Below are 24043 nucleotides of genomic sequence, written 5' to 3'. Positions count from 1 at the left end.
CTCATTATCCCAATTACAATGACAAAAGGTCAAGAGTTCATTTCAAGTGTGCTATTTGCATTTGGAATCTGTTGCTGTCAACTCTCAAGATGAGATCCAAAGAGTTGTCACCATCATTGAAGGAAGCTATCATTAGGCCAAAAAGAAACAAAAAAAAAACTAAACCCACCAGAGAGATAGCCAAAACATTAGGCGTGGCCAAAACAACTGTTTGGAACATTCTTAAAAAGAAGGAACCAAGGAAAACAGCTGTGGTGGATGACCGAATAATTATTTCCCCGGTGAAGAAAACCCCTTCACAACAGTTGGCCAGATGAAGAACACTCTCCAGGAGGTAGGTGTATGTGTATCAGGGTGAACAATCAAGAGAAGTCATCACCAGTGTGAACACAGAGGGTTCACCACAAGATGGAAACCATTGGGGAGCCTCAAAAACAGGAAGGTCAGATTAGAGTTTGCCAAACGACATCTAAAAAAGCCTTCACAGTTCTGGAACAACATTCTATGGACAGATGAGACCAAGATCAACTTGTACCAGTGATTGGAAGAGAAGAGTATGGAGAAGGAAAGGAACATGATCCTAAGCATACACCTCATCCGTGAACATTGTCGTAGTGTCATGGCATAGTGGGCATCTATGGCTGCCAATGGAACCAAAGAGTTTTTTTAGGGAAAGAAGTGGAATGTTATGCAATGGCCAAGTCAATCACCTGACTTAAATCCGATTGAGCATTCCACTTACTGAAGACAAAACTGAAAAGCAAAATGCCCCCAAAACAAGCAGGAACTGAAGACAGTTGCAGTAGAGGCGGCCGAGCATCACCAGGGATGAAACCCAGCAATGTCTGTGATGTCTATACGTTCCAGACTTCAGGTTGTAATTGACGGCAAAGGATTAGCAATGAAGTATTAAAAAGTGAAAGTTTGATTTATGATTATTATTCTGTCCCATTACTTTTGGTCCCTTAATAAGTGGGAGGCACATTTGCAAGCTGTTGTAATTCCTACACCGTATACCTGATTTGGATGTAAATACCCTCAAATTAAAGCTGACAGTCTGCAGTTAAAGCTCATCTTGTTCTTTTCATTTCAAATCCATTGTGGTGGTGTATAGAGCCAAAATTTTTAGAATTGTGTCGATGTCCCAATATTTATGGACCTGACTGTATATAATAAAAAAAAAAAACAATAACGCCACGACTGAGAAAACACCATCACAATAGCAGATGCAGAGCTCCACTATATGAAATGCAGCCTTTAGGTGTCATATCTTGCTTAGAACAATGGGACGCATTACAGACAAAGACCTAAGAAAAACAATGGTTGGAGAAAAAAAAAAAAATCTAAAAATAAAATTTGTATTATTCACAGGCTGGAAGATCTATGAAAAAAAGCTAGTTTTTTTTCTCCAAATTAATAAAAAAAATTATATAAACCTATATTATAAACATTTTTTACAAAAAAATAAAAATAACACAATTTCTACTTTCCTATTCGACCACAATCACATTTCCAATAACAGTGTTTCCCAACCAGAGTGCCTCCAGCTGTTGCAAAACTACAACTCCCAGCGTGCCTGGACAGCCAAAGGCTGTCCAGGCACGCTGGGAGTTGTAGTTTTGCAACAGCTGGAGGCACCCTGGTTGGGAAACACTTCCTTAACATATAATCCAGATGTATCCTGACTTTGGCGCAAAACTCATAAATCTACCCCAATACCAGGTTGCGCGGTGAATCCACCCCCCATTCAAATAAACCAAACGCTAGATTAAAATTAAATATTCTATGATCCTATTTGGCCGCAGCACACGTGTGGCAAGGTTCACATTGAGCTTGTCATATTAAAGGGTTATCTCAGGCTGTGCGCGACTGATCACGCCAAAAAAAAAAAAAAAAAAATTTGACCTTCGCAACCAATGCCAACAAGCTATGCCAGGCAAAACAATAACAACGGGATCCAAAAGCACCAGCCCCAAAAACTGTAAACAAGAAGCCGAGAACAATTACGTAACACCAAATAAGGAAAACATATGTGGAGAGACGGGCGCTCCCTCCCCTCCCCCCAGGATCCTTTGGGATGACTTGACTGTAGCGGCACACAAACCTTGTGCCTGTAACACGTTATATCAAAATAAAATGTAAAAATTATTTTTGATTCCTAGAAAAAAAAAAAAAAGTAATAAAAATTAAAAAATAAAAATAAAACAATGCTTCCTGTGCATTGTTCGAATTTTAGGTGTTTGGGACCCCCCCCCCCCCCCCCCTCTTCAAGTATCTTGTAAACTGTTTGTTTTTTTTGCTTCAAATCAAAATAAGGGGGTAAAATTCCACAACATGCAACCAGCTCCTTGTAGAATTGTACATGATCATGACAAAAGGGGGGGGGGGGGTCACTATAAAATGTATAACAACCCCCCTAAATACACTGTGGGGGGTTTGTATAGACATAAGAGTCAGCTGGTGAGAAGAGCAAATCTGGACCCCTGAGCTCATAGATCCTGATGATCTTGGGGGGCCGATGAGGCCACCAGGGAAGGAGCCTTCTGGCTGAGGTGTCCCTTTTAGCAAATAAGAAAATCTTTGATCAGATTTGGGGGGGGGGGGGGGGGGGGTTTCTTCCGCCCCCCTCACAAGGTCTAGGAGGAGTAGAAAGTCACTATAGTCCGCTTCATTAGAGTAAGGGCAAGGGTCACCCCTAGTGAGGACGGCATTGGAAGAGTTGGCCATGAATGGTACCATTAGGTAGTGGTGCTCCAATATGGGTTCCATGATGAGCACCATCATCAACAATGTAGCAAAGCATTGTGCCCACTTCTGGTTCTTGCATGACAGACCAAGGTTCCTGCAGGACATTCTGTGTGTAGAGAGTAAGGTGCCCATCTTAGAGTGGGCATGTCATGTGATTCTGATGTTATCCTGGCAGGGTGGGCACCAGGGATAGTTCTGGTGTGATCTCATCCTGGCACAGATGTGGTGATTCTAAGGTGCTCCTCATCCTTGTAGAGTGGGCACCAGTGATGGCTGTGATGTGGTTTTCATCCTGGTAGAGTGGGCACCAGTGATGGCTGTGATGTGGTTTTCATCCTGGTAGAGTGGGCACCAGTGATGGCTGTGATGGGGTTTTCATCCTGGTAGAGTGGGCACCAGTGATGGCTGTGATGTGGTTTTCATCCTGGTAGAGTGGGCACCAGTGATGGCTGTGATGGGGTTTTCATCCTGGTAGAGTGGGCACCAGTGATGGCTGTGATGTGGTTTTCATCCTGGTAGAGTGGGCACCAGTGATGGCTGTGATGGGGTTTTCATCCTGGTAGAGTGGGCACCAGTGATGGCTGTGATGGGGTTTTCATCCTGGTAGAGTGGGCACCAGTGATGGCTGTGATGTTATTTTCATCCTGGTAGAGTGGGCACCAGTGATGGTTCTGCTGTCCCCCACATCCTGGCACAGACACCCCTCGTGAGCCCCTCGCCCTCTCCATTCTGTGCCCCTCTCACTGCACCAGGGTCTCGGTGGCCTCGGGCACCTTGCAGGGCGCTGTGCCCTCCCCGGTGAGGTTCAGCCTCCGCACGGCCTCCTTGATGAGGTTCCCGGAGAGCAGGAGCTCCTGCAGCAGCTGGTGCGGGTCCTCCCCGTCGTCTCCTTCCTCCACGTCCTGCCCTCCGTGCTTCCTGAAGCTCCCCCGTACCCAGCCCCGGCCACAGAGCTGCTTGGTGCCCCCTAGGCAGTGCCTGGCGCCCCCCGTGTGCTGGTGGTGGTAGCGTGCGGCTCCCCTCGGGGTGCATACCCGGTATGGTGTAGTCCTGCCCCGCACACAGGAGCACATGGCGGCCGGGGACCGGGTGATGGCCGGAGGCGGAGGCTTCAGAGCCATGCTGCAGGAGGTGGGCGCCCGGTGGGCATTGAGCTGCAGGGCTTCACCGATGCGGGCGACCAGGGAGTCCACCTCCTTGGAGTCCACGGAGACCGACTGCTCGAGCAGCAGGAAGCTCTCCTTACGGCACGGCATGGCGAGAGAGAAGAGCGCAGACACCTCCACCGCCAGGCTCCTACCGGCCCTGCTGGGTTTGTAAACAATGGGTGACGTAGATCTTTGCTCGGATCGTACCACTTACAACTCAAAGGGAGGAGATATTTTCCTGAACAGTGTTCACTAACCGCCTCTGCAGTCTCTTTTATATATCCGCTATAAAATGAATAGTAATACTTGGCGTTATCGCTGACGGCTCTATCTCTCAAGCGCTTTGGTTTATACATAAGAAACAAGCGGACGAAACCATCGCAGGCTCCCCCTTTTGTCTTTTACAGCTTTAGGCCACGCCCCTAGTCTTTTTTCAAGCGGCTCGTACGTTAGTGACGTCACCTTGTTTTGGTGTGTCTGTCAGTTGGAAGCGGAGGGGGCGTGGCCTAGGCTCGATTCATACAGACACAAAAGCGTCAGTCACAACACGCTGGAGGGGGAGGGGCCATTGCTGCTGCTGTTGCGCCTGACCCGCCCGTAACCCGGGGATACACACAGCTCTGCACTGCTGCATAAACAATCCGCACGCTGCCCGCCTCCATGTTTGCTTTGTTTTCATATCAAACCTGAAAACATTACAGATAGCGGTCAGGCCTGTGCACAGGGCAGATAACAACAATCCCCCTCACCGGGTGAAGGAAGTGTCAAAATAATGTCAGCCCAGCAGAGGACCCCCACCTCATATCCCCACTTTATATACTGTCATCATATCCAGACCTTATATTCCATCCTCAAATCCTATTCTCATATCCCAACCTCATATCTTGTCATCATATCCCTACCTATCCCAAACATATCGCGTTTTCATATCCTGACCTGATATCCCACCCGTATTTCCCAACTTCATATCCCGTCCTTATATCCCATCCTCATATCCCAACTTCATATCCCGTCCTCATATCCCATCCTCATATCCCGACCTCATATCCCATCCTCATATCCCGACCTCATATCCCATCCTCATATCCCAACCTCATATCTTGTCCCCATATCCCTACCTATCCCAAACATATCGCGTTTTCATATCCTGACCTGATATCCTACCCGTATTTCCCAACTTCATATCCCGTCCTTATATCCCATCCTCATATCCCAACTTCATATCCCGTCCTCATATCCCATCCTCATATCCCGACCTCATATCCCATCCTCATATCCCGACCTCATATCCCATCCTCATATCCCGACCTCATCCCATCCTCATATCCCAACCTCATATCCCATCCTCATATCCCAACCTCATATCCCATCCTCATATCCCGACCTCATATCCCATCCTCATATCCCAACCTCATGTCCCATCCTGATATCCCAACATCATATCCCATCCTCATATCCCATCCTCATATCCCATCCTCATATCCCGACCTCATATCCCGTCCTCATATCCCGTCCTCATATCCCATCCTCATATCCCATCCTCATATCCCGACCTCATATCCCGACCTCATATCCCGTCCTCATATCCCATCCTCATATCCCGACCTCATAACCCATCCTCCTATCCCATCTTCATATCCCAACCTCATATCCCATCCTCATATCCCAACCTCATATCCCGTCCTCATATCTCATCCTCATATCTCATCCTCATATCCCGACCTCATATCCCATCTTCATATCCCGACCTCATATCCCATCCTCATATCCCGATCTCATATCCCAACCTCATATCCCATCCTCATATCCCGTACTCATATCCCATCCTCATATCTCATCCTTACATCTCTACCTCATATCCCGTCCATATATTCAGTCCTCAAATCCCGACCTCATGTCCAGTCCGTATATTCTGACCTTATATCCGCTCATATCTTGTCTTTATATACCGTCCTCAACTCCCATCCTCATATCTTGTCCCCATATCCTGTCCTAATATCCCAACCTCTTATCCGGTCCCTATATCCCGACCTCATATCCCAACCTCATATCCCGACCCCCATCTCCGAGCCTTATATCCATAAATCAAAAACAGTTACATGTTTTAAACATAAACACACGCAGATCCATACATCACAAATATGACTAAATTGACTAAATTGGCATAATGGATGTCTACTGGTATACCACAGCATACATTTACAAGCAGCACTGCTACTCCTATACTTTCTACCCCTTCTATTCCTGAAGAGCACTGCTTCCCGTACCAGGAATAGACAGCCAGTCCCTTTGCATAGTGGGACACTGGCCCCTTTGCTGGTCACCATTCTGCCGTCTCCTACCAGGCCTACGTCATGTACCTTGTTCACTTAATGCTACAGCCAATCCATGTCCCCTGGGATCACATGCTTTACATGCAAGCTGAGCCCACTGAGCCAAGACAATGTTCATGACCATATCAGACCTGGACACTGGAGCATTTCAGACTGTATTACAGAAGTATTCTCTCCCACACGTAGGGAAGACCATGGTGCCTTATAACACATAAGGGGAGAAGTTGGCCATAGCAACCAATCACATTTCTTCTTTCATTTTCCACAGGCCTATTTAAAAATGAAAGAAGAAATCTGATTGGTCGCTATGGGCAACTGCACCAACCACTCTTCCTCTGCACAGTTTTTGATAAATCTCCCCCATAGAGTATGCTAAAGCTGCTATATACATTACATCATACCTAACTATTTCAGTGGAAATGGCCAACGATCTAATGTTTATGGTGGCCTCCTGACTTTCCCCTGACATTACTTTGAGGGAAAGAAGGATCAGACCCTTTCCTCTCTCCATCAAGTTTAACCTATAACCCTAATGAGTCCCTACTGAGTTAATCCAGAGGAAGGCAAAAAAAAAAAACCCTCATACTAGAGGTAAAAATTCCTTCCCGACTCCAAATATGGCATCAGAATAAATCCCTGGATCAATGTTCTGTCCCTATAAATCTAGTATACATGACCAGCAATGTTCTTACTCTCCAAAAAATGCATCCAGACCCCTTTTGAACTATTTTACTGAGTTCACCATGACCACTTCCTCCGGGAGAGAATTCCACAGTCTCACTGCTCTTACAGTAAAGAACCCCGATCTGTGCTGGTGAAGAAACCTTCTTTCCTCTAGACATAGAGATACAGTCCTGGGGATAAATAGGCCATGGGAGAGATCTCTGTACTGCTCCCTGATATATTTATACATAGTTATTAGGTCTCCCCTAAGCCTTCTTCTTTCTAAACTAAATAACCCTAATTCTGATAATCTTTCTGGGTACTGTAGTCCTCCCATTCCCTGTATTACCCTGGTTGCCCGTCTTTGAACCCTCTCCAGCACCACTATATCTTTCTTGTACACTGGTGCCCAGTACTGTACACAGTATTCTATGTGTGGTCTGACCAGTACTGTACACAGTATTCTATGTGTGGTCTGACTAGTGATTTGTACAGCGGTAGAATTATTTCCTTGTCGTGGGCATCTATGCCCCTATTGATGATGCACCCCATAATTTTATTTGCCTTGGCAGCAGCTGCCTGACACTGGTCACTACAGCTAAATTTACTATTAACTAAGACCCCTAAGTCCTTTTCCACGTCAGTCGTCCCAAGTGTTTTCCCATTTAATATACAATCCTGTCCCGGATTTTTCCTCCCCATGTGCATTACCTTACATTTATCAGTGTTGAACCTCATCTGCCACTTCTCAGCCCAAACCTCCAATCTATCCAGATCCATATGTAACAGTGCACTGTCCTCTATTGTGTTTACCGCTTTACAGAGTTTAGTATCACCTGCAAAGAGTGACTTAGACCATGTGACTGAGCTGAGCCTTCATGTGTATGGAGGTATTGGATTACGCCATGGAATTCCACCGAAAAATTGAACATGCCTAAAACTTCCTCATGGATGTCCGGGCGGAATTTCTAGTGTGAGCGAGTCTAAGTGTATGGCCAACTTAGGCCCTCCTCACCTTCTTTTTTTTATCTACAGAGCCAGATCCGGGTTTGTTTTTTGCGGGGCTAATTGTACTATCTAATGACACTTCTATTTTTCATAAAATATGGAATACATTTATATGTTGGAGAGAGTTCAGAGAGGAGTTACTGAACTAGTACATGGATTGCAGGATAAAACTTACCAGGAAAGGTTAAAGGACCTTAACATGTATAGAAGAAAGAAGAGACAGAGGGGATATGATAGAGACTTTATATACAAAGGGAATCATCCTGGTTAAGGAGGGAAGAATATTCAAAAGAAGAAAAACTACCACAAGAGGACATAAATAAGGGGGGCAAAGGTTTAAAAGTAATATGAGAAAGTATTACTTTACTGAGAGAGTAGTGGATGCATGGAATAGCCTTCCTACAGAAGTGGTCGCTGCAAATACAATAAAGGAGTTTAAGCATGCATGGGATAGGTATAAGTCTATCCTTCATATAAGATAGGGATAGGTATAAGGCTATCCTTTATATAAGATAGAGATGGGTATAAGTCTATCCTTCATATAAGATAGGGATAGGTATAAGGCTATCCTTTATATAAGATAGAGATGGGTATAAGGCTATCCTTCATATAAGATAGGGAAAGGTATAAGGCTATCCTTCATATAAGATAGAGATAGGTATAAGACTATCCTTCATATAAGATAGGGATAGGTATAAAGCTATCCTACATATAAGATAGGGATAGGTATAAGGCTATCCTTCATATAAGATAGAGATAGGTATAAGACTATCCTTCATATAAGATAGAGATAGGTATAAGGCTATCCTTCATATAAGATAGGGAAAGGTATAAGGCTATCCTTCATATAAGATAGAGATAGGTATAAGACTATCCTTCATATAAGATAGGGATAGGTATAAAGCTATCCTACATATAAGATAGGGATAGGTATAAGGCTATCCTTCATATAAGATAGGGATAGGTATAAGGCTATCCTTCATATAAGATAGGGATAGGTATAAGGCTATCCTTCATATAAGATAGAGATAGGTATAAGACTATCCTTCATATAAGATAGGGATAGGTATAAGGCTATCCTTCATATAAGATAGGGATAGGTATAAGGCTACCCTTCATATAAGATAGGAATAGTTATAAGGCTATCCTTCATATAAGATAGTGAGTGCACTCAGATTGTGAGTGCACTTCATACACTCGAGCCTGCATTCCGACTTACCAGGTATTTTGGGAGTTAAGGGTCCATTCTGCCAACCTGTAGAGTAATCCATGCACCGTGTCTTGCAGATGGCCATAGTTATTACACTCTCAGCATAGCAATTGGGATTTTTATGTGATTTGTGCAGAACTTTTTTTTGTCAACCTTTACTTACGTAGTACCAACCTGGTATCACCTGGTGCGAGAAAGTTAAAAAGATTTGTAAATTACTTCTATTTAAAAATCTTAAAGGGGTACTCCGGTGAAAAACTATTTTTTTTTTTTTTTTTAATCAACTGGTGCCAGAAAGGTAAACAGATTTGTAAATTACTTCTATTAAAAAATCTTAACCCTTCCTGTACTTATTAGCTGCTGAATACTACAGAGGAAATTATTTTCTTTTTGAAACACAGAACTGTCTGCTGACATCACGAGCACAGTGCTCTCTGCTGACATCTCTGTCCATTTAACAGCATATGTTTGCTATGGGGATTTCCTTTTACCCTGGACAGTTCCTAAAAATGGACAGAGATGTCAGCAGAGAGCACTGTGGTCATGATGTCAGCAGACAGCTCTGTGTTTCAAACAAAAAATAATTTCCACTGTAGTAATTAGCAGCTAATAAGTACAGGAAGGATTAAGATTTTTTAATAGAAGTAATTTACAAATCTGTTTAACTTCCTGGCACCAGTTGATAAAAAAAAAAAAAGTTTTTCACCGGAGTACCCCTTTAATCCTTCCAGTTCTTATCAGCTGCTGTATGCTCCACAGGAAGTTCTTTTCTTTTTGAATTTCTTTTCTGCCTAACCACAGTGCTCTCTGCTGACACCTCTGTCCATGTCAGGAACTGTCCAGAACAGGAGCAAATCCCCGTAACAAACCTATCCTGCTCTGGACAGTTCCTGACATGGACAGAGGTGTCAGCAGAGAGCACTGTGGTCAGACATAAAGTAGATTTAAAAAAAAAGAAAAGAACTTCCTCTGGAGCATACAGCAGCTGATAAGTAATAGAAGGATTAGGATTTTTAAATAGAAGTAATTTACAAATCTGTTTGACAACAGCTGATTTAAAAAAACAAAATTGTTTTCCACCGGAGTACCCCTTTAACTATGTTTTGATGGATTTTATTTGTATAAAGCAGAACTTGCCCAGTAATGTTTTCTTGGAAAAGTGATTCCAGAGAAAGGGTGATTTATTAGTAACAAGCTGTAAACTCCACAGCGCTCACTGGATGGATTCTATCTGTAAGCAGCAGGTGACTAACATCAATCTTCTCCATGGTCTGAGATTACATTCTGGCTATTATACAACCTAAGGCAGTTTCAGCAGAACCTTAGTGTGAGTGATTTTTTACAAAGAATTTCTTGCAAATAAAAATCATCTAATTTAAAGGGGTACTCCGGCGGGACCCAAAGCATAGGGGATAAGATGCCTGATCGCGGGGGTCCCGCCGCTGGGGACCCCCGGGATCTCAGCTGCAGCACCCACCTCAACGGCTTCTGGCAACGCTGGAGGCTTCGGATCCCGACCACGCGAGCGAAAGAGCGTGATGTCACAACTCCGCCCCCGTGTGACGTCACGCCCCGCCCCTCAATGCAAGCCCCCAGATCGTGTTTGCTCCGGGTCTGATTACTGTCGATCACGGGCCGGAGCGTTGTGACGTCACGCTTCGCCCCCTCAATGCAAGCCTATGGGAGGGGGCATGACGGCCGTCACGCCCCCTCCCATAGGCTTGCATTGAGGGGGCGGAGCGTGACGTCACAACGCTTCGGCCCCGTGATCGACAGTAATCAGACCCGGAGCAAACACGCTCCGGGGACTGATTTTAACAGGGTGCGGCGTGCAAGATCACGGGGGTCCCCAGCGGCGGGACCCCTGCGATCAGGCATCTTATCCCCTATCCTTTGGATAGGGGATAAGATGTCTAAGTGCCGGAGTACCCCTTTAAAGAAAAACTATTAAGTACTTAGAACTATATGTCCTTAAAGGGGTTCACTGCTTTAGAATGGTCATCTGACCATAAGTAGATCACAAAATGTTACATTAAAGGGGGATTTCAGGATTTTTTTTTTTTTTTTTTTTTTTTACTATGCTACAGGGGCTGTAAAGTTAGTGTAGTACACAATATAGTGTCTGTACCTGTGTTTGATGGCTGGTCTTGCAATTCTTATGTGATCTTTTCCCCCCGATGTTCATTTTAAGCGGTATAGAAAATGAATGTCATCTCAGGTTTTCCCAGGTTGCAGGGCGGCCTGAGACATTACATCACCAGTCAGGTTCTATAAGGGAGCCTGTCTGAGCTTCAATGGGTGGAGCGACCGTTGAGTGGAACGGAGATCATTCTCCACAGGGCTGCAGGGAATTGTAGTTTCAAGCACAGCCCAGCATGCAAGGCAGCTTAGCTGTGCTGCAATGGGTGGAGTTGCTGATGTGTGGGAAGGAGAAAAGTGACACTTACAAACAGGGGATCCTGGGACTTGTAGTTGGAGGGAAAGAACTCCAACAGGAAATAGCCATTTCACAGCAGCGATATGGCTAACTCACAACACAGCCATTAAGCCCCAAGATCCTTTCTAAGAATGTGCATTATTGTCTGGCAGGTAAGTACTGAAGTCACTTTATATTACATAACCCCTTTAAATCAGTATTCCCTAATAGGGTATATGAAAATTAGTTCTGTAAACTGGACAACACCATTAAGGCCCCCTTTTCTGTCAAGGTGTTAAACAGTTCATCCTGCCTTCCCCTTGTGATAGCTCTGTGATGACCAATATAATAGCTTCCACAGGAGATGTCATCCTCCTCACCTAGAGTTCCGCAGGTCAACCTTTAGATAGGGGATAAGATGTCTTGGGCTAGAATAACTTGAATACAATCTGGGTAGGGCTGGGTGGTATACCGGTTCATACCGAATACCGACATTTTTGTGCTGCACGATATGAATTTTAACCCATACCGCAATACCGGTTGGGCCCCTCCCCCTCGTGAATGAATGAATGAGCCCAGCGCTGCGTTGTCCCCACATCGGGTGATTGTGATTAACAAGTCACCCGCGAATGCTGTTCTGCCCCCCAATTAATTATCAGCCCAGCGCTGTCCCCATCGGGGTAAATACTGATATGTCACCCGCATGCTCTGCCCTCCTCATCCTCATGTTTGTTGCGGCCGCCGGCGCTGACACTCTATACCAGTGGTCTTCAACCTGCTGACCACCAGATGTTGTAAAACTACAACTCTCAGCATGCCCGGACAGCCGTTGGCTGTCCGGGCATGATGAGAGTTGTAGTTTTGCAACATCTGTAGGTCGGCAGTTTGAAGACCACTGCTCTATATTGTGTGGTATCCCTAAGCCCGGGCTGCAAAAAAATAAACAAAATAAACTTTAAAGGGGTATTCCAGGCCAAAACTTTTTTTTATATATCAACTGGCTCCGGAAAGTTAAACAGATTTGTAAATGACTTCTATTAAAAAATCTTAATCCTTCCAATAGTTATTAGCTTCTGAAGTTTTCTGTCTAACTGCTCAATGATGATGTCACGTCCCAGGAGCTGTGCATGATGGGAGAATATCCCCATAGGAGCTGGACAGCTCCCGGGACACGAGTCATCAGAGAGCAGTTAGACAGAAAACAGCATCTCAACTTCAGAAGCTAATAACTATTGGAAGGATTAAGATTTTTTAATAGAAGTCATTTACAAATCTGTTTAACTTTCCGGAGCCAGTTGATATATAAAAAAAAGTTTTGGCCTGGAATACCCCTTTAACCCACCTCCCGTTGGTCCGGCACCGGCCTCATCTGCTTCCTAGTGAATGGAACGTCGAACAGCCGTCAGCCTATCACCGGCCGCAACGATGTTCCTCCTCGGCCGCTGATAGGCTGAGCCCACTGTCATGTAAGAAGCCGCCCAGAGCTCCTTACATGACAGTGGGCTCAGCCTATCAGCGGCCGAGGCGGAACATCGTTGCGGCCGGTGATAGGCTGACGGCTGTTCGACGTTCCCGTCCCTAGCGTAAGGCCGACGTCGGAACATGAGTGAGTTTATTTTGTGTACCTCGTGTCTGCGCCGCGGCGGCAGCAAACAGCACGAGGAGGGCAGCGGGTGACATGTGAGTATTTACCCCGATGGGGGCAGCGCTGGGCTGATAATTTTTGTTGGGGGGGGGGGCAGAATAGCGCAGTTGATAATACATTTTTTTGGGGGGGGGGGGGGGGTAGGAAATACCGTTATATACCGTGGAACCGCCGAAAGTTACAAAAATACCGTGATACGCAGATTTGGTCATACCGCCCAGCCCTAAGTCTGGGTATGTCAACACCTAGCAGAAATAAATGCAATTGAAAAATCCATTGCATATCCGTGAATAGAGCAGCATATACATGGATTTCTGCAGGCTTTATTTAGACGGATTTGTCAGATATGGATGTGAAGACCACAGGGAACGTACCAGCCTTGAGTAAGACATCGCTGCCAACCTTGTCAATTCAAGGCTTTTATCTCACAGAAAACATAAAGCAGCACATAATAGACCTTGTGAGTTATTCCTGGTGAAATGACCATGACATTTATCAGATTGTGGATCATGCTAAAATAAATGTGTATTTTAGCTATCAGCTCTGCATGGGTCAAGGCGACAAAAATATTTGTTTTCTAAGGTCTCGTACACAATAGAGCCATGGGTATTGGATCTGTTCTGTACTGGGGGGTTATGGAACCCCTACAACTAGAAAATTCTACAATCTTTTCTTCTGTTGGATACCCATTGAATCTGATGTAATACAGAGTAAGGGTACGTTCACACGTGCGTATTTTTGCTGCAGATTTGCTTCTGCAGATTTTGCTGCCCATTGACTTCAATGGGCACAAAAATCTGCTGACTCAAATCTGCAGCCGAAAATACGCACGTGTGAACGTACCCTAAGGCTGGACATGCTTATTAGATCTGTTGGCCAACAGCTTCCTCTCCCAATTTCCCCATACACATGCACCCTTGGCTCCAATCTACTCCCTGTAAGGCTATGGCAGAATCTCTGCAGAAATTAATTGCCCGTTCACTTCAATGGAATTCCTGCAGTGGTAATTCTGCACCAGAAATTCTTCTGTGTGAATGGGATAGCGGAATCCCATTGAAGTGTATTGGCTATAAATTCATGCAGAATTTTCATGCGCAATTTCTTGCAGAACAACTGGCCCCAAAAAGTTAAACAGATTTGTAAATGACTTCTATTAAAAAATCTTAATCCTTTCAGTACTTATGAGCTGCTGAAGTTGAGTTGTTCTTTTCAGTCTAAGTGCTCTCTGATGACACGTGTCTCGGGAACCGCCCAGTTTAGAAGCAAATCCCCACAGCAAACCTCTTCTACTCTGTGCAGTTCCTGAGACAAGCAGAGATGTCAGCAGAGAGCACTGTTGCCAGACAGAAAACAACAACTCAACTTCAGCAGCTGATAATTATTGAAAGGATTAAGATTTTTTAATAGAAGTAATTTACAAATCTGTTTAACTTTCTGGAGCCAGTTGATATATACATAACCCCTTTAAGGTCAAGTTAGACATCCAAGGGATGGCGGATAAGTAGCTGATTGCAGAGGGTTTGAGCACTGGGACCCCCTGTGATCTCTGGAATGGGACCTCAGGTCTCAGCGAGGAGCTCGTGCAGTAGACAGCATTATTTCTATGGGAGCGCCAGAAATGTGCTGTACTCGGGTCTCTTCAGCGATCCCATAGAAATGAATGGAGTGTGTGGTGATTTTTGTGGTGCACCATGTATCATTTCTAAATTTTATGACATATAGATCCATTGGGGGAGATTTATCAAAACCTGTCCAGAGGAAAAGTTGCCCAGCTACCCATAGCAACCAATCAGCTCGCTTCTTTCATTTTTAACAAGGCCTCTGCAAAATGAAAGAAGCGATCTGATTGGTTGCTATGGGCAACTGGGCAACTTTTCCTCTACACAGGTTTTGATCAATCTCCCCCTATGATTGTACCTAACTGCCCATCAAGGGTTTGTTTTATAATGCAGTACTGAACATTTGAGTAATTTTAGTAGTTTTTTTTTTTAGCTTATAATAGAAAAATAAAAGCTAGAATCTGGTTGCTATGGGGCATGTCAGTGTTTTAGTTTGTTCTACTCTTCATAAAGCAATTTAGACGAGTAGCTTTAGAAAAGGCGAATACAAAGAAGTCAATTTCATGAAAAGCTATCAAAGAGTCCGAAAGATTTTCCTGTAGCTCAAACCCAAACATTTGTCAGTTTCCTGTGTCAGGGCCCAAATCTATAAAGGCTATTTCAGGCAGCATAACAAAATAGAAACTGTGAGGGTGCAGCTGTAGCACCATCTTGGCAGACTGCGGTCAAGCATGTGAATTATGGGATACAGGTCGTACCACTTATGTTGAAATTCAACCCGGCATAGCTGAGCCAGAACACAGAGCAACTCTCACAGATAAACTGAGCACAAACTAGTCATCGCTTCACCATATATTATGTTTACAATTATGAGTAATGTGTAAGTTACCGTAAATGGTTCTATGGTTTTAACATATACAGTGACCCCTCGACCTACGATGGCCCCGACATACGATAATTTCAGCATACAATGGTCTCTCAGAGGCCATTGCATTTTGAAGGCAGCATCAACATTCGATGCTTTTGTATGTCGGGGCCATCGCATAAACGGCTATCCGGCAGCGCAGACTGCTTCAGCTCCCCACCGGATAGTCGTTTACGGTGCCCCGTGTGGTCCGCTGATGATCACTTACCTGTCCTCAGGGCTCCGGGGCGTCCTCTTCGGGATCCCCTGCATCGTCAGCGCTCTCCATCGTCGTCATCACGTCGCTGCGCACGACGTCCAGTCATCCAATAGGAGCGGCGTGCGTAGCGACGTGATGGCGGCGACGGAGAGTGCGGATGCCGGGGAAGCAGAGGCCTTGCCGGAGTGTCGGGGACACCCCGGGGACGCGGCGACAGCGATAACAGTGGTCTACAACCTGGATGGTCCGGAGCAGTGGGGACAGGTGAGTACAACTTCCTCCAACAGTGGTCTACAACCTGCAGACCTCCAGATGTTGTAAAACTACAACACCCAGCATGCCCGGACAGCCAACGGCTGTCCGGGCATGCTGGGTGTTGTAGTTTTGCAACATCTGGAGGGCCACAGGTTGTAGACCACTGTCCTATACTTTACATTGCACGGATCCCTCAACATGTGATGGTTTCAACAAACGATGGTCCATTTGGAACGGATTACCATCGTATGTTGAGGGACCACTGTAGTTTACTTTACTAAAAAATAACTTTATTTATATATACGGTGCCAGAACCCAGATCTTAAAAATGCATCCCTGTGTGGGCAGCATGTGTCACCCCAGAATTTCAGTGGAACCTTCAGTAAGAATCAGGAACGGATCCATAAACTCTAAGGCCGGGTTCACACTACGATTTGTAACTACGGTTCCCGTATACGGCTGTGAGGAGTGGGCTTAATTGCGGCGCCCGCCGTATTCGGGGACCGTATTTAATGCATGTTTATGAGCCTCCAGTCGGCTGCGTTTTCGGCCGTATGCGGTTTCCCGACCGCAGGCAAAAACGTGGTCGACCGCGTTTTTGCCTACGGTCGGTAAACCGCATACGGCCGAAAAAGCAGCCGACCGGAGGCTGCGGTTCACTCCGGTCGGCTCATAGACATGCATTAAATACGGTTCCCGAATACGGCTGAGCGCGGGTGCCGCGATTAAGCCCCGCCCCCTCCTCCCAGCCGTATATGGGAACCGTAGTTACAAATCGTAGTGTGAACCCTGCCTAATCCAGATTTGGTGCTCATATGTATACTTCTGTACCTACGATGTCTTGGGACCTGCTTGGCTCGAGTTATATATAGAATGGTCGGAATAGAAGGGGTGTTCATGCCAGTGCTGCCTGTAGCCTCATCTGAACTTGACTCAATATCTCCCTGGGTACAACCTCATCTCTAAAACTGGGATGTCAATCTGGCTGAGGTCCTGGAATTTCATGTCAGATACTGTGCTCAAATCCATCCTTATCAGGATTTCGCAAATTAGGTTGTTAGAGGACAGTGGGCCCAGTGCACATGCCTCTTCTCCAGACCCATTGATCCATAGAGATGAGATTATTTACAGTATCAGGCTTTACTATACCTTGCACTGTTGTGGAGAAGGGGGGGTCTGGCACCGTGGGTGGGGGCCATCCTATTATCCCCTTAAGGACCGGGGTTTTTTCCGTTTTTGCATTTTCGTTTTTTCCTCCTTGCCTTTAAAAAATCATAACTTTTTCAATTTTGCACCTAAAAATCCATATGATGGCTTATTTTTTGCGCCACCAATTCTACTTTGTAATGACGTCAGTCTTTTTACCCAAAAATCTACGGCGAAACGGAAAAAAAAATCATTGTGAGACAAAATTGACACCTTCTCTTTATTCTGTAGGTCCATACGAATATAATGATACCCTACTTATATAGGTTGGATATTGTCGTACTTCTGGAAAAAATCATAACTACATGCAGGAAAATTAATAAGTTTAAAATTGTCATCTTCTGACCCCTATAACTTTTTTATTTTTGAGCATATGGGGCGGTATGAGGGCTCATTTTTTGCGCCGTGATCTGAAGTTTTTAACGGTACCATTTTTGCATTGATAGGACTTATTGATCGCTTTTTATTCATTTTTTCATGATATAAAAAGTGACCAAAAATGCACTATTTGGGACTTTGGATTTTTTTGCGCGTACGACATTGACCGAGCGGTTTAATTAATTATATATTTTTATAATTCAGACATTTCTGCATGCGGCGATGCCATATCTTTTTATTTTTATTTACACTGTGTTTTTTTAATATGGGAAAAGGGGGGTGATTCAAACTTTTAATAGGGGAGGTGTTAAATGATCTTTATTCACTTTTTTTTCTCAATTTTTTTTGCCGTGTTATAGCTCCCATAGGGACCTATAACACTGCACACACTGATCTTTTACATTGATCAATGGTTTCTCATAGGAAACCAGTGATCGATGATTCTGCCGCTTGACTGCTCATGCCTGGATCTCATGCACTGAGCAGTCATTGGGCGATCGGACAACGAGGTGGCAGGTAGGGATCCTCTGGCTGTCATGTAAATTGTTCGGGATGCCGCCATTTCGCTGCGGCTATCCTGAACAACTCCCTGAGCTAACCGGCATGCTTTCACTTTCACTTTAGAAGCGGCGTTCAACTTTGAACGCCGCATCTAAAGGGTTAATAGCGCGCGGCACCCCAAAAGGCAGGGACAGTGGTCTGGGTAAGCTCAGCACCTGCCCAATATGACAATAACACAGGCCCAAGTACTGCGTCTGCTGTGCTCTTACTGTAACGGATGCCATGAAAGCTTTGGCAGAGGAAATAGTCCAGACTCTAGCAGAGCGGGTTCACACCCAGGAATCAGCTCAGGTTCGGGACCTTTTTCTCCATATGTCGCCCATTTTATTCGCTCCTATCTTTGTATTGTCCTCCCCCGTTATGCACTGAATAAAGCCTGAAGTTGCCAGGTTCTGGAGGTGTACTGCAATTCCTTTCTCCATTACTCCTGGATAACATCTAAAATGTACAGTGATCCCTCAACTTACAATGGCCTCAACATACAATAGTTTCAACATACAATGGTCTTTTCTGGATCATTGTAACTTGAAACCAGACTCAACATACAATGCTACGGACAGTCCAGATCTGCGAATCCTGTCAATGGCCGGAAGACCCGACCAATCAGAATGGACATTTCACTGGTAAAACCCCTGTATTACTGAAGCGTATGCACTGACTGATGTCTGGTAGCGCCCCCTACAGTACAGGGAGGTATTACATGTTCTGTACACTTTACCTGTACCAGGGTTAGCTGCTCCTTTGGACACCAGTTAAGGGCGGCTCCATGTTACTTTTTTAGGACATTGCCTGTACTGTACAGAACCCCGAAGAAGCTCCTGTCCTCTACATAGTCCAGTGTTTCCCAAGCAGGGTGCCCCCAGCTGTTGCAAAACTACAACTCCCAGCATGCCCGGACAGCCTTTGGCTGTCCGGGCATGCTGGGAGTTGTAGTTTTGCAACAGCTGGAGGCTCCCTTCTTGGAAAACACTCACATAGACAGTGATTTATAGCCCCCAGCAGATCTTTCTTACTTTTATATTTAAGGATTTGCTTTTTATATATTAGTTATCTACTTATCTTTCTTTAATTCTCACTTTTTCCTATTATTTTTTTTATGACATTTTGGTGGCTTCAGAACCAATTACCAGGTTTCCATAGAGTTCTGGTCTCAACATACAATGGTTTCAACATACAATGGTCGTCCTGGAACCGATTAATATTGTAACTTGAGGGACTACTGTATTTGAAATCTAAGTAACAACACATCATAGTGAGATAGCTGGTGATATGTTTATACTGAAGCATGTGTCCAGTGTGAGGTAGTATACAGCTCCTCAATAATTGTGCCAATAAAAAAAACAATTCTACATATAGATCAAGATAAAACACGTTCGCCTATAGTTCTGATAGACAAGGGAAGTGTTTCCTAACCAAGGTGCCGTCAGATGTTACAAAACTTCAACCCCCAGCATGCCCGGACAGCCTTTGGTTGGAGCTGGAGGCATCCTGGTTGGGAAACACTGCACTAGGGCAATGCCACCCGACCCACATTTTGGCACACATTTGACCTGGGGTGGTGCCCTCCTATCAATCAACAATTTAAAAAAATCTTCTATGTAGGAACTGTCCAGAGCAGGATAGGTTTGCTATGGGGATTTGTTCCTGCTCTGGACAGTTCCTGACATGGACAGAGGTGTCAGCAGAGAGCACTGTGGTCAGACAGAAAAGAAATTCAAAAAGAAAAGAACTTCCTCTGGAGCATACAGCAGCTGATAAGTACTGGAAGGATTAAGATTTTTTTTTTAATAGGAGTAATTTAGAAATCTGTTTAACTTTCTGGCACCAGTTGATTTAAAAAAAAAAAAAATACACTGGAGTACCCCTTAATACAATTGTCGCATAGATTTATACAGGACAGGGTTCATTTGCCCTGTGATAAAATCTGGTCCAATGCGATTTTTATGATACTTTTCACAAAAAGTTGCACATGATGGACATATGTCTTTTTTCGACCGTACTAACTATGTAACTATGATAAAAGAATGACCACTGCACAAAGTGATCTACAGTAAATAAGAACACTTCATGGTCAGAAAATGTACCGTATTTTTCGCCGTATAAGACGCACTTTTTCTTCCCCAAAACTGGGGTGGGGGGGTGGGAAGTCTTATACGGCGAATACACATCAGAACCTGTCCCTGCGGCCATCAACGGCCGGGACCCGCACTAAAACAGGACATCACCGATCGCGGTGATGCCCTGTATTAACCCTTCAGACGCGGCAATCAAAGCTGACCGCCGCGTCTGAAGCGAAAGTGACACTAACCCGGCTGCTCAGTCGGGCTGTTTGCGACCGGTGAAATCGCAGCATCCAAAACAGCTGACAGGACACCGGGAGGGACCTTACCTGCCTCCTCGGTGTCTGCTCAGTGTCGGGATCCCCTGCACGGTCGGCGCTCTCCTTTGTCGTCATCACGCCGTCCCGTCATCCAATAGGAGCGGCGTGCGTAGCATCGTGATAGTGGCGACGGAGAGCGAGGATACCGGGCAGCAGAGACGTTCCGGAGTGACAGGGACACCCCGGGGATGCGGCGACAGCAATGGAGGACGACATCCAGGGCAGCGGTGACGGGTCCGGAGCGGCGGGGACACGTGAGTATTACCTCCTATACCAGTGGTCTTCAACTTGTGGACCTCCAGATGTTGCAAAACTACAACTCCTGGCATGCCCGGACAGCCAACGGCTGTCCGGGCATGCTGGGAGTTGTAGTTTTGCAACATCTGGAGGTCCGCAGGTTGAAGGTTCAGAATCTTTTTTTTTCTAGATTTTCAGCCTTTAAAATTGGTTGCGTCTTATATGCCGGAGCATCTTATATGGCGAAAAATACAGTAAACATTCTGAATGAAATGTCACAGAAAAAGTTGCACAGGGCCAGCCTGCGACTTTTCCTGCGACATATTTTGACGATAAAAGCAGTCTAAACAGATGAATAAATTCCCCTTATTGTAACTTCGGCCGGGAAGTTACAACTATGTCACAGGGAGAGAGAGACCTGTCACTCAGGGTTGCTCGTTTCTTGTGGGACCAATGGTATTTTGTAATAATGTCCTTTATTTTTCCATAAGATGTGCTCAGAAACAAAAATATTTGGGAGGTAAAATTGAAAACAAAATGCAATTTTGCTAATTAGAGGGGGCTTCCTTTTTACTCTGTTCACCAGGCAGTCAAACTGACATGTTATCTTGATTCTTTAGGTTGGCACAATTACAACACTACCCAATTTGTATAGTTTCCGTAATGTTTTACTACTTAAAAAAAAAAGGTAAACATGTAAATTTTTCTTTAACCCCTTAAGGACTCAGGGTTTTTCCGTTTTTGCACTTTCGTTTTTTCCTCCTTACCTTTTAAAAATCATAACCCTTTCAATTTTCCACCAAAAAATCCATAATATGGCTTATTTTTTGCATCGCCAATTCTACTTTGCAGTGACATTAGTCATTTTACCCAAAAATGCACGGCGAAACGGAAAAAAAAATCATTGTGTGACAAAATCGAAAAAAAAACGCCATTTTGTAACTTTTGGGGGCTTCCGTTTCTATGCAGTGCATATTTCGGTAAAAATTACACCTTATCATTCTTCTGTAGGTCCATACGATTAAAATGATACCCTACTTATATAGGTTTTATTTTGTCGCACTTCTGGAAAAAATCATAACTACATGCAGGAAAATTTATACGTTTAAAAATGTCAACTTCTGACCCCTATAACTTTTTTATTTTTCCACGTACGGGGCGGTATGAGGACTCATTTTTTGCGCCGTGATCTGAAGTTTTTATTGGTATGATTTTTGTTTTGATCGGACTTTTTGATCACTTTTTATTCATTTTTTAATGTTATAAAAAGTTACCAAAATACGCTTTTTTGGAATTTGGAATTTTTTGGCGCGTACGCCATTGACCGTACGGCTTAATTAATGATATATTTTTATAGTTCGGACATTTACGCACGCGGCGATACCACATATGTTTATTTTTTTTTTTTTTTACACTGTTTTATTTTTTTTATGGGAAAAGGGGGGTGATTCAAACTTTTATTAGGGAAGGGGTTAAATGACCTTTATTAACACTTTTTTTTTACTTTTTTTTTGCAGTGTTATAGGTTCCATAGGGACCTATAACACTGCACACACTGATCGCTCATCCTGATCACAGGCGTGTATTAACACGCCTGTGATCAGCATTATCGGCGCTTGACTGCTCCTGCCTGGATCTCAGGCACGGAGCAGTCATTCGTCGATCGGACACCGAGGAGGCAGGTAAGGGCCCTCCCGGTGTCCGATCAGCTGTTCGGGACGCCGTGATTTCACCGCGGCGGTCCCGAACAGCCCGACTGAGCAGCCGGGATACTTTCAGTTTCACTTTAGAAGCGGCGGTCAGCTTTGACCGCCGCTTCTAAAGGGTTAATACCACACATCGCCGCGATCGGCGATGTGTGGTATTTGCCGCGGGTCCCGGCCGTTGATTAGCGCCGGGACCCACGCGATATGATGCGGGATCGCGGCGCGATCCCGCTTCATATCGCGGGAGCCGGCGCAGGACGTAAATATACGTCCTGCGTCGTTAAGGGGTTAAATTGCCATTTTCGGACCCTATAGCTTTTTTTCTTTATACTGGGATGGATGAGGGCTCACTTTTTTTGATGTGATCTGATAGTTTTTATAGGTACCATTTTGGTATTGATCAGACTTTTTGATCGCTTTGTACTCTTTTTTATTTAAATTTTTTTAGATGTGATGCAATCAAAAAATATGGGGTTTGATATTTTCTTACATTTCTTACGTTTTCACAACCGGCTAGAATAAATATGTTATATTTTATTTTTTTCCATTCTTATTAACTATACAGTGACCCCCCCCCCCCCCCCCCCCGACCTACGATGGCCCCGACATACGATCATTTCAACGTACGATGGCCTCTGTTACGCCGAGCGCTCCGGGTCCCCGCTCCTCCCCGGAGCGCTCGCTTCTCTCTCGCTACCGCAGCGCTCCGGGCAGCTCCACTGACCCGGTGCGCTGCGATACCGTCTCCAGCCGGGATGCGATTCGCGATGCGGGTAGCGCCCGCTCGCGATGCGCATCCCGGCTCCCGTACCTGACTCGCTCTCCGTCTGTCCTGTCCCGGCGCGCGCGGCCCCGCTCCCTAGGGCGCGCGAGCGCCGGGTCTCTGCGATTTAAAGGGCCACTGCGCCGCTGATTGGCGCAGTGGTTCCAATTAGTGTGTTCACCTGTGCACTCCCTATTTATACCTCACTTCCCCTTCACTCCCTCGCCGGATCTTGTTGCCATTGTGCCAGTGAAAGCGTTTCCTTGTGTGTTCCTAGCCTGTGTTCCAGACCTCCTGCCGTTGCCCCCGACTACGATCCTTGCTGCCTGCCCCGACCTTCTGCTACGTCCGACCTTGCTTCCGTCTACTCCCTTGTACCGCGCCTATCTTCAGCAGTCAGAGAGGTTGAGCCGTTGCTAGTGGATACGACCTGGTCACTACCGCCGCAGCAAGACCATCCCGCTTTGCGGCGGGCTCTGGTGAAAACCAGTAGTGACTTAGAACCGATCCACTAGCACGGTCCACGCCAATCCCTCTCTGGCACAGAGGATCCACTACCTGCCAGCCGGCATCGTGACAGTAGATCCGGCCATGGATCCCGCTGAAGTTCCTCTGCCAGTTGTCGCCGACCTCACCACGGTGGTCGCCCAGCAGTCACAACAGATAGCGCAACAAGGCCAACAGCTGTCTCAACTGACCGTGA

At 45.2% G+C, this 24043-nt stretch overlaps 1 protein-coding gene across 1 annotated transcript; it reads right to left on the bottom strand.

Annotated features, from left to right (window-relative positions):
- Positions 1-1166: 1166 nt before the first annotated feature.
- On the bottom strand, positions 1167-4314 carry LOC130274308 (GSK-3-binding protein-like). The gene has a single exon (XM_056522489.1). It carries the CDS (start codon positions 4002-4004, stop codon positions 3489-3491), a length of 516 nt encoding a protein of 171 aa, XP_056378464.1. The 5' UTR covers positions 4005-4314; the 3' UTR covers positions 1167-3488.
- Between the last annotated feature and the right edge of the window lie 19729 nt (positions 4315-24043).

Source organism: Hyla sarda, chromosome 5 (genome assembly GCF_029499605.1).
Source record: "Hyla sarda isolate aHylSar1 chromosome 5, aHylSar1.hap1, whole genome shotgun sequence".
NCBI classification, from domain to species: Eukaryota; Metazoa; Chordata; class Amphibia; order Anura; family Hylidae; genus Hyla; species Hyla sarda.
Note: the sequence above shows the minus strand (reverse complement) of the source record. Positions and strands in the feature narration are given on the sequence as shown.

What these genes read in the sequence shown, in the direction of transcription:
- LOC130274308 (XM_056522489.1), bottom strand. Translation starts at nt 4,004, where the DNA reads ATGCCGTGCCGTAAGGAGAGCTTCCTGCTGCTCGAGCAGTCGGTCTCC.